Source organism: Sapajus apella, unplaced genomic scaffold (genome assembly GCF_009761245.1).
Source record: "Sapajus apella isolate SASKATOON/1434 unplaced genomic scaffold, GSC_monkey_1.0 scaffold30, whole genome shotgun sequence".
NCBI lineage: Eukaryota > Metazoa > Chordata > Mammalia > Primates > Cebidae > Sapajus > Sapajus apella.
Genome location: NW_022436970.1, coordinates 19494734 through 19506805, shown reverse-complemented (window position 1 = coordinate 19506805; position 12072 = coordinate 19494734). Strand labels below are relative to the sequence as shown.

Here is a 12072-nt window from a genome sequence, read left to right as displayed (position 1 = left end):
AATGAACATGGGGGTACTGATTTAGTTTTCTTTGTATGTATCACCAGTAGTGGGATTGCCAGACCATAAGGTAGTTCTAATTTTTTGAGGAACCTCCATACTGTTTTCCATGATGGCTGAACTAATTTACATTGTCACCAGTAGTGTGCAAGTGTTGTTTTCCCCCACATCCTTGCCAGTATTTGTTATTTTTTGTCATTTTGATTATAGCCATTCAACAGGCATGAGGTGAACTCTCATTGTGACTTGAATTTGCACTTCCCTGATGATTAGTGGTGTTCAGCATTTTGTTTTTCATAAAATGCATCACAAATGTTCTTTATTTACATTTAAAAAATGTTTGAAGGTATATACTAGGTATACATATTCATGAGCACATGAGATATTTTAATACAGGCACACAATGTGTAATAATGACATCAGGGTAAATGGGGCATCAATCACCTCAAACATTTATCCTTGGGCCGGGCGCAGTGGCTCAAGCCTGTAATCCCAGCACTTTGGGAGGCCGAGGCGTGTGGATCACGAGGTCAAGAGATCGAGACCATCCTGGTCAACACGGTGAAACCCCGTCTCTACTAAAAATACAAAAAATTAGCTGGGCATGGTGACGCGTGCCTGTAATCCCAGGTACTCAGGAGGCTGAGGCAGGAGAATTGCCTGAACCCAGGAGACGGAGGTTGCGGTGAGCCGAGATTGCACCATTGCACTCCAGCCTGGGTAACAAGAGTGAAACTCCGTCCCAAAAAAAAAAAAAAAAAAAAACAAAACACACGTTTATCCTTTGTGGTACAAACAATTAAATTATACTCTATATTTTTTTTTTTTGGGAAAAAAGAGAGAAAAAAAGAAAAAGAAAGAAAGAGGGAAAGAAAGAAAAAAAGAATGAAAGAGAGAAAGAAAGAGGAAGAGAAAGAGGGAGAGAGAACGGGAGTCTTGCTTTATTGCCAGGCTAGAATGCAGTCTAAAAATGGGTATTGAAAACCTCTTTTATGCCAATAAATATGCTTAACAATGGAGACAGGAAGGAATAAGGGAGGAAAATAACAAACGAGCAGCCAACCAATATTTCGTTTAAACCTGCGAAATGCTATGCAATTACTGAGGAGTGATTTACTTCCAATTATGTAGTCATTTTTAGAGTAGGTGTAATGTGGTACTGATAAGAATGTGTGTTTTGTGGATTTTGGGTGGAGAGCTCTATAAATGTTTATTAAGTTTACTTGTTCTGGGTCTGAGTTCAAGTCCTGAATATCCTTGTTAATTTTCTGTCTCACTGATTTGTCTAATATTGACAATGTGATGTTAAAGTCTCCCACTATTATTGTGTGGGAGTCTAAGTCTCTTTATAAGTCATTAAGAACTTGCCTTATGTATCTGGGTGCTCCTGTATTGTGTGCGTATATATTTAGGATCGTTAGCTCTTCTTGTTGCATTGATCCTTTTACCATTATGTAATGTCCTTCTTTGCCTCTTTTGATCTTTGTTGCTTTAAAGTATATTTTATCAGAGGTGAGGATTGCAACTCCTGCTTTTTATTTTTTGCTCTCCATTTGTTTAGTAAATCTTCCTCAATCCCTTTGTTTTGAGTCTTTGTGTATCCTTGCATGTGAGATGGGTCTGAATGCAGCATACAGATAGATTTTGGCTTTTTATACAATTTGCCTGTCTGTGTCTTTTGATTGGGGCATTTAGTTGATTTAAATTTAGGATTAATAATAATATATGTGAGTTTAATACTGCCATGTGATGCTAGCTAGCTGTTTTGCCCATTAGTTGATGTAGATTCTTCATTATGTTGATGCTCTTTACCTTTTGGTGTATTTTTGGAAAGGCTGATACTGGTTGTTCCTTTCTATGTGTAGTGCTTCTTTCGGAAGCTCTTGTAAAGCAGGCCTGGTGGTGATAAAATCTCTGAGTACTTGCTTGTTCACAAAAAATTTTATTTTTCCTTCACTTATGAATCTTAGTTTGGCTGGATATGAAATTCTGGGTTGAAAGTTCTTTTCTTTAAGGATGTTGAATATTGGCCCCCACTCTCTTCTGGCTTGTAGGGTTTCTGCTGAGAGATCTGCTGTGAGTCTGATAGGCTTCCCTTTGTGGGTAACCTGACCTTTCTCTCTGGCTGCCCTTAGCATTTTCTCTTTCATTTCAACCCTGGTGAATCTGATGATTATGTGCCTTGGGGTTGCTCTTCTTGACGAATATCTTTGTGGTGTTCTCCGTATTACCTGGAGTTGAATATTGTCCTGCCTTGCTAGGTTGGGAAAGTTTTCCTGAATAATATCCTGAAGAATATTTTCCAGCTTGGATTCATTCTCTTCATCACATTCAGGTACACCTATCAAACATAGATGAGGTCTTTTCACATAGTCCCATATTTCTTGGAGACTTTGCTCATTCCTTTTTACCCTTTTTTCTCTAATCTTGTCTTCTGGTTTTATTTCATTGAGTTGGTCTTCGACCTCTGATATCCTTTCTTCTGCTTGATCAATTCGACTGCTAAAACTTGTGCATACTTTGCAAAGTTCTCGTATTGTGATTTTCAACTCCATTAATTCACTTATATTCCTCTCTAAATTGTCTATTTTCGTTAGCATTTCATCAAACCTTTTTTCACGTTTCTTAGTTTCTTTGCGTTGGGTTAGAACATGTTCTTTTAGCTCACAGAAGTTTCTTATTATCCACCTTCTGAAGCCTGAATCCGACAATTCATCACACTCATTCTCCATCAGGCCTTGTTCCCTTGCTGATGAGGAGCTGCGATCCCCTGAAGGAGGAGAGGCATTCTGATTTCGGATGTTTTCAGCCTTTTTGCACTGGTTTCTTCCCATCTTTGTGGATTTATCCACCTGTCGTCTTTTTAATTGCTGACTTTCAGATTGGGTCTCTGAGTGGACGTCCAGCTTGTTGGTGGTGATGTTATTTCTGTTTCTTTGTTTTCCTTCGGCAGACACCCCTCCCCCACAGAGCTGGACCTTCCTGGGTTCAGCTGTGCTTGCTATGAAACTCTCAACCATCAGCGTTTCCAATTGCTGTTTTTTTGTGGGGGCAGGACCAGCCGAGCCGGATCACCTGGCTCCCCACCTCGGAGCCCCCTTTTCTTCTTTTCCCAATTGAATGGTCAATTCTCTCCCAGGTCCCCAGTCGCCTGCTGAAAAGGCGCTAAGATCTATGCAATTTCCCGTGTAGTGACCGCGCCAGCTGAAACAGCGGTGCTGAGATTCGTGGCGTTTTTCTGCCCGGGGAATCTCCCAGTCTGGCTCCCGGCTTCAGTTCCCTCTTCAATCAGCTGAATGGGCGACTCTGCCTTCCCAGAGCTCCAAACGCCAACTAAAAGGGCATCCAGTCCCACATACTCAGCACTGAGAACTGCTGCGCCAGGACGCAGGCAAAACAGCCGCACCAACCAAAAGAGTCACTCTAGTGACCCGTGGGGCTCCTCCGCTGGAAAGCTCCTGGTCCGCAGGCAACAAAAATTCGTCTGGAAGTCTGGCGTCCACTCACTCTCTGCACCTTCACTGGGAGCTGCAACCCTGAGCTGCTGCTAGTCAGCCATCTTGGATATCTCCATCAGTGCTGAGCATTTTTAAATATACCTGTTGGTCACTTAAATATCTTCTTTTGAGAAATGTTATTCAAGTGCTTTTAAAATCACTGCCAATTTTAAAATCAGGTTATTTGTTTTCTTGTTATTGAGTTATTTGAGTTCCTTACATATTTTAGATATTAGCTCTTTATCAGATGTAGGGTTTACAAATATTTTCTCTCATTCTGTAAGTTGTCTCTTCACTCTGTTGACTGTTTCTTTTGCCATATAGAAGCTTTTCAGTTTGATGTAACTGCATTTGTTTATTTTTGCTTTTGTCATCTGTACTTTTCCACAGATATGCAGTTTTCAGTGTAGAGGTCTTTCACCTCCTTGGTTGTTAAATTTATTGCTAAGTATGTTTTTGCTAACTATTATGGACAAAATTATTTTTATTGATTTCTTTTTCAGATAGTTTGTTGCTAGTGTATAGAAATGCTACTTTTTTGTGTGTTGATTTTGTATCCTACAACTTTACTAAATTTGTTTAATAGTTCTAACAGTTTTTTGTGGAGTCCTTAGGATTTTCTATATATAAGTTCATGTCACCTCCATACAGCAAAAATTTAACTTCTTCCTTTACAAGTTGGATGTTTTTTATTTCTTTCTCTTGCCTAACTGCTCTAGCTAGGACTTCTAGTACTATGTTCAGAAGTGAAGAGAGTGGGCATCCTTGTCTTGTTTCTAATCTTAAAGAAAAAAATCTTTCAATTTTTCACTGTTGAGTATGATGTCAGCTATGGGTTTGTCATATATGGCCTTTATTTGTGTTATATCTTAACCACTAGAAGTACTAGAAAAAACTAAATTAGATTGTTGTAAAAAATGTGCCAATTATAAACACAAAATAATGACTACCATTTTTCCACCCAAAGATATTACGGGTAATTGTTAGACTTTAGGGAAAAGTCTGTTAGGAGTTGAATGAATTAGAGTTAAACTCATGTTTTCTATCGACCTCCTCCTGGCTTTGATGATTGAATTATTATGTGTATGCTACTAAAGTTCTTTTTCCTAAGCAAGTTAAAACTTTATCCCAATAATCCTGCTTATACTAGTAACAAATTAGTTTTTCCTGAAGATAGTACAAACTTAAAACTCAGCTCATATCAAATTATAATGAATCATTAATTAGTAGGTAAAGTTTATGAGGTTTTATTAATATTATTTTGACAGTTTTTATTTTATAATGAGAAATCTAGAAATATTACCTTTTTGAAGCTAGATCTAACAAAATGTGAATATGTAATACAATTAGTAATTTGATAAAGAAAATTCATGACTTTTGTAAATATGACAATATTGTTTCAATGCCTTTGTGAAGTCATAATTCAGTATTTTAAAATTCATCAAAATGGTTTATACTTTTGCACATGTCAATGTTAAGAAAGCAAATAAGAGAAAACTACTATATTTTGAACCCACCTTAGATACTACAAATTGAAATCTCACCTCGGCAAAACATAGCACCAGTTGCTTAAAATGGAATGTCTCTTAATGACAGCATGCTTGTTAGTATGAAAGTCCTTTATAATCCTCTGGGAAATCTCAAACTCTTCTAGCTTTTAATAGAAATAAGATTTGTAAGTCCTCAAAGAATTCAGCAAAAAAGAAGACATTTTAAAAGATACATATCTGTTACATACACAGTAGGTTATAAAGTAGTTTTTAAAGACTTAAGTTACATGGAATCAGGTATAACCACTTTACATAAGTAATCAATGTTGCAGCTCACCCTGCTTCTCCTCTATACAATATATAAAGTATTTCATGCTTTCCATCTTACCATCCAAGCCCAAACTCCTATTTTGTAGTTATTTTAGCTGGTTTTCAGGGTTTTTTTTTTTTAATTATGTTAATTTTGCAGGAAGTTGAATCTCTTCCAAAGTAAGGTATTCATATTTTGAAGTAATAGCTTTTAACCTCGATTTTTTTTCTTTTCTTCTTCTTCTTTTTTTTTTTTTTAATATATATAAAGATGGGGTTTCACCATGTTGGTAAGGCTGGTCTTGAACTCCCGACCTCAGGTGATCCGCCTGCCTTGGCCTCCAAAGTGCTTGGATTACAAGCATAAGCCACAACGCCAGGCCGATTTTTTTTTTTTTTTAATGAAGAATGAGTAAGGGAATTATATTTCTATCTGGTCTTTTGGAGGAGAAAAGAAGAGCCAGTGCTTCAGTCTCCTTTTATATCCCTCCCAGCCTCCTAGAACACTTTATTCCCTGTTCCTTCAGTTTCCTCCCTATAAGGCATTTTAGTTTGTATTTAACCTACAAAAGTTTGCCGATTACAGCTTTCTTACCCTGGAAAATCTCCCTGAGAGGCAATGTTACAGTTAGCCAAAGATATAGAGAGACCTCAAGGAGGGTGAAAAAATTAAGTATCAAATTTTGGGTGAAAAGACACTATATTTAGATTAGAGAGAATGGTTCATAAACGCTTACCCCATTTTTAACCAACCACCTAACATCTTTTGGGAAACAATGTTCTAACCTCACTGCCTACTACTTTTCAAGGAAGTCCAACTAAACTAGACAACCTTTTATTGCCTGGACAACTCATTAGCATTTTAACAATATAGTTGCTTAAAGTATTGCCCCCATTCTGATTCATCTGACTCCTATCAATAAGGTCCTATTGTCTGGATCTAGACCCATCTTCTCCACATCCAGTGACTGATCCTTCTCTGAGTTCCTATGGCTTTCATCAAGACTAACAGAAATAGAGGAGCAAGGAAGAGCAGGAAAACATGAATACAGGAAGAGGAAGATAAGATAAGCTAGTTATGTTGTGAGGCAAAAGAGCAAGGACATGCAGAATGAATAAGGACACATATTTTCCTGTGCACAAGAGATAAATCTTGCACTGTGATGTACTGTCTTTAAGAGATCAGTTGCCTGAACTGTGTGATAAAAACATGGTTAGAGCAGGCATGGTTATGAATAAGACTGGTTGCAGAGGGATGAAGAAACTGAGAGAAAACAGAACTTAAAATTGAATTCATAGAAGGTAGGTATCAGGTTCGAATGTTTAAAGTTTATGGGCTCTCATACACTTACTTATATAGCTCGAGTATATATCCTTCTGGGTACTTTCTACAGTATTCAGAGACTCAGGTCAAATGCTGCAGGGACCTCAATAGTACCAGTACTTAATGTTTACATTGATCTTTCTCAACACAGATTAAAGACTGGCAAACCACCCAACTGTTCACGATATACCCCAAGAGACTGCGAATGCTCACCCTTTGTATTTATTTATTTAGCAAATATTTATAAAGTGCCCTTCTATGACCAAAACCATACTGAAAAGCAGTATAAATATTACTTTCTTCTTAAAATGCCAATCTAAAGAATTTGGACTTAATTTTTTCTAGGCAATACTGAAATACTAAAGACATTTAGGCTGGGGATCTTTGTCTTAGAAAGTGAACTCTCTTGACACTGTGAGGAAAAATTAAATAAACTTGAAGGATACAACTCTTGCAGTGGATCACTTGGCTCGTGCTTTGATGAAGAACACAGCTAGCTGCAAGAATTAATGTGAATTGCAGGACACATTGATCATCGACACTTTGAACGCACTTGCGGCCCCAGGTTCCTCCCAGGGCTTAAAAAAAAATAAATAAATAAAAAATAAAAAACTTAAAGGAGAGAAACCGGAAACAAGGCCCATATGGAGACTGGTTTAATAGTTCAAGTAAAAAAAAGGAGTCTGAATTAGAGTAACAGAAATGGAGACAGAAAGGAGTCAATTTAAGAGACTAGAGTTGTCTATTAAAGACTAACTGGAAAGAGAAAACGAGAAAGAGGAAAAGCCAAGGGTGACTCTGAAGTCTTTAGGTAGGTAAATGATTGGCTGCTGATGCCACTAATGAAAATAATTACACAGGAGGAGCAGATATTGGGCTGGGGAAGGTGACAAATAAATATATTTAGTGTTACACATAAGAGAGTCTGACTGCCATTAATACATTCATTTGAAAGTATCCAAGAGAGGGGAGAAGTGTTACAACTATACAAGAATATTTGGGAGGTACTGCTGTATAGGCTGAAGCCACTGAAATGGTTGAGCCTACTAAGGAAAACAGGGCCGAAAATGGAACCCTAAGAAACAGTAACATTTAAAATGATAAATGAATGAAGAACCACCAATGAATTCCAGGAGATTCCAGAAAAATCAGTTTCAGAGAAATCAAGAAAGGAAATTATTTCAAGAAGAAAAGGGTGGAAAATAGTATAAATATTCCAAAGATTTCACATATGATTCCCTCAGACATTTTCTTTTTTTTTTAATTCCTAAAGTAACATAGTTCCTATAACACTAATTTTGATACTCCATTACCAAACATTTTTAATTGTATTTTTATTCAACATATATTAGGTATCTATTTCTGTAAGGCTTTATGGGACATGCAAATTTGATGCAAAAAACCTAAGGCTAGGTGAAGGAAGCATGATATAGTAGAAAGAACAGAGTCGAAGGACAAACTCAAATCCTGAACCTCTTACTTACTACCTTTACGACCCAGAGCGGCTCATTTAACTGCTTTGTGTCTTAATTTACTTACCTATAAAATAATAACAATAGCTATTATTTTTGAACCTCTATTAGGTGTCAGTAGTATGCTAAGCCCTTAATGTACTTTACTCCACTACCCTTCTTATAATCCTAGATGGTAGATATCATTATTTCCAATTTATAAGAAAAATGGAGATTCTGCAAGAGTAAGTAACATGCCAAAGAAGCACTGTTTGTTAGTGCAGATCTGAGAGTTTTAATGTGATTCTAAGCCTACACTGAATTTTCTGGGTATGTGAATATCAACTAGTCCTCAGTAAATGTTCCCTTCTTCTGGTAAGTTTTATGTGTGCATGCTCTTCTTTCTTCTGACCTAGACAAAAAATTCTGGGAGAAAAAAATGTTTTCCATCAGCACTTGGCACATATACATAATAGTACCCAATAAATATCTATGAAATAAATAGAAATTTGTTTCGAGGCACTAGTCTCCGAAATTTTCCATATAATTATATTTCAAGACAAATAGTTTAAGGTTACATAATGCTTTTCTGAAATATATCCCTTATGTAACTGTGGATTCAATTATAATCTCAATGAACCAAACAGTAAAATGGCAATTTGTGCGTTTAAATTCCCTTCGAAACATTTAATTACTTTCAGGAAAGTATTATTTTAAAGTTTAACATGGTCTAAAATTTAAGAAATGAGTAAATTATTGTTTCAATTACCTCTTAAATTTTTTGATCTCTAAATTGTAAAGATAAGGCTGAAATCTGCTTTCAAATTTGTCTAAATAGGATCAAAAGTCAGGATTTTATAAAGTACTCCAATCTCTAGCCCAAAGGAATTAAAAAGAATTTAGAAACAAAAGTCACCTATTTCAAAAAATAAATTAGTCTTTCACTCCAGTTAATGCTCCATTCATTCCATAAATGTTTATGAAAGAGTGTGGCAGGCACTAAGGTAGGCTCCTGTGATAGAAAGATTAATAAGACACAGACCCTTTCCTCTAGGACTTCTCAGTTTAATGAGATATTTGCATAGATAGCATGTGATAAACATGGCAGGGGAGCACCAACAGAGATGAGACTTGGGAGCTGGGGAATTCCTCAGAGGGGTGATGTCTGAGATAAGCCTTGAAAGATGAGCAGGAGAAAGGGAATTACAGGCTTAGACAACAGTGTGAGCAAGGATATGGAGGGATGAAAGATCAAACCATCTCTCGGAAATGATTCATAGTTTGGCTGCCTGGAGAGCAGTAATGGGAGGTGACGCTGTAAGTAAGGTGAGTTTGAATCAGCTTGCTGAAAACCTTGTGTGTCATGGTAAACAGCTGAGATTGCATCTTATAGTCAATGGAGGCCATGGCAAATTTTTGAAAAAAGGAATGAAAGCAAAAACTGGAGGAAAAAGAAACCAGAAACATCCTCCTTCTCACCTCTTCACCCTCAATCCCCTCCGCCAACCTGACCTAATAACTATGAAAGAAAGTAACCAGAATCTCAGAACCCCAAACTTACTATGCCAAAGGAAACATTAAGCTTGGGAAGTGACTCACACAAAAACAAAAAACAAACGAAAAAACCCTGCCTTCCTTTTGTTCCCAGATAGCTTAGTTCAGATTATTACTGTAAATGTAGATTTACTGGGTGACAGAAATGCATAACTGGCCTTTCCTCTACCCCTCTTTTCATGTGTATAATGTAGATTCACTTACTTGCCTCATTGTCTACCCTCCTCCTTTTTCCCCTTCCTCTTTCCCCTTCTGCTTTTTCTTTTCCCTTTAAATACTGAAGTCCTCAAAACCCTTTTTGGAGAAAGCACAGGGCACAGATCCTATAGTAACTTGTGTTTCTTTTCCCTGGGCATGTCATCAACCTTGGCAAAATAAACCTGAGTCATTTTAAATGACTTTTATTTAAATCTGGCATAACTTTTTGGTTATGTTAACCAATGCCAGATTTTAATAAAAGGAAAATTAAATGCAATTATCTTTTAGGCTCCATGGGGAATAAAAATTGAATAAGACAGTACATAGAATCTCCAAAAGATTACAGTTTAGTGGGAACATAGGTATATATGAAACTAATTTTTATAGCAGTCAGAATATGTAAGATGCCATATAAAAAACATAAGCAAAAGTGAGACTCAGAGAAGCTGATGAACAATCATAATTTAGAGAATTGATTTAATTTAACAAGTGCATGTTGAGTGTATAATGTTGAATAGAGGAGAGGAATGTGTCTGCCCCATTTTTGATGTTTCCTTCCATGCCCAGAAAGCTCTATTAACACATATTCCTGGAATCACTCTGCTCCATCGTTCATTCTTCCCTAGAGCAGATGGATGGTGACATGGTTTGGCTGCACTGCCACCCAAATCTCATCTTGAACTGTAGTTTCCATAATCCCATCCATGTTATAGGAGGGACCCAGTGGAAGTTAATTTATTCATGAGGGCAGTTACCCTCATGCTGTTGTTGTGATAGTGAGTTCTTGCAAGATCTGATGATTTTATAAAGGGCTTTCCCCCCTTTGCTGGGCACTTTTCTCCCACCATGACTGTAAGTTTCCAGAGGCCTTCCCAGCCATGAGGAACTGTGAGTCAATTAAACCTCTTTCCTTTATAAATTACCCAGTTTGGGGTATTTCTTCATTGCAGCATGAGAATGGACTAATACAGAAGGTAAAATTGGGATGAATAACCAGGCATGCTGGCTCACCTCCTCCCCTTCCTCTTGGGACCTGGCCTGATGGCAGAGAGTGGTGTTAGGCACTCTCTTTGACATATCAGAACCAGTGCCTGGTCTCCCAAGAGAGGCCTGTGGTTTTTCCAATACTGCAATAAGAGGGTGGATAAGTCTGCATCACTCTAAGGTTCAGATAAGCCATGTCCTCCAAGAGCTGTTTTTCCTTTCCAGTAAAGAACAGCATGACTCTATATTCCAGTTTGTGCATGTAGGGCCAGCATCCCATCAGGTTAGTGTCCCTTTCACTCTCAGAAGCATCCTGTTTTGAGGATAAATTATAATCTCACTCTAGTAATAAAGGTGACATTCTGATCTCTATTTATGTCTTACTCCTCTGTCAATCTATAATTTGGTTCAAACTCAGGTGTAGAATACCGAAGTATCATCTCTAGAAAATTCAAAGGTCAGTAAGTCACAATATTAGTCTTCATGATGCTTCTTCAAAGGAAATCAGAGGTATAAACTTAGTATAATTATAAAAATAGAAATAAGTATGTGAGTATAAATACCATTTGACTATGTGTCCCCTCCAAAACTAATTTTGAAATTTAATCCACAATGTGACAGTATTAAGATATGGGGCTTTTTTTTTTCTTTTTCTTCTTCTTTTTTTTTTTTTTTGAGATGGGGCCCCACTCTGTAGCCCCCGCTGGAGTGTAGAGGTACAATCTTGGCTCACTGCAACCTCTGCCTTCCAGGTCCTGGTTCAAGCAATTCTCCTGCCTCAGCCTCCAGAGTAGCTGGGATTACAGGAATGTGCCACCATGCCCAGCTAATTTTTGTATTTTTAGTAGAGATGGGGTTCACCATATTGGCCAGGCTGGTCTTGAACTCCTGACCTCGTGATTTGCCTGCCTTGGCCTTCCAAAGTGCTGGGATTATAGCCACAGCATCCGGCTATGTGAAGCATTTAACAGGTGATTGGGTCATGAGGGATTTGCCCTCATGAATGGATTAATCCATTCACGGATTAGTGGATTAGAAAGTTAATGAATTAATGGTTTGTCTTGGGATTAGGACTGGTAGCTTTATAAGAGGAAGACAAATCTCAGCTTCCACACTCAGCCCTCTTGCTATGTGATGCCATGCACCACCTCAGGACTCAACGGAGTCTGCAACAGCAAGAAGGTCCTCACCAGATATGGCCCTTGGCCTTGGACATTTTAGTCTCTATAAGTGTAATAAATGAATTCATTTTCTTTACAAATTAC

The 12072-nt window shown here is 37.5% G+C and overlaps 1 protein-coding gene and 1 pseudogene across 4 annotated transcripts in view; one reads left to right on the top strand and one right to left on the bottom strand.

Annotated features, from left to right (window-relative positions):
- The window catches only part of CUNH18orf63 (chromosome unknown C18orf63 homolog), a 44613-nt gene that overhangs the window by 18756 nt on the left and 13785 nt on the right, over positions 1-12072 (bottom strand). For all 4 annotated transcript variants that reach the window (XM_032293752.1, XM_032293749.1, XM_032293751.1 and 1 more), the window contains one exon: positions 5042-5151. In XM_032293752.1, the coding sequence (XP_032149643.1) occupies positions 5042-5151 (110 nt within the window). The remainder of the gene's footprint in view (positions 1-5041; positions 5152-12072) is intronic.
- LOC116561864 lies at positions 7067-7213 on the top strand (annotated as a pseudogene).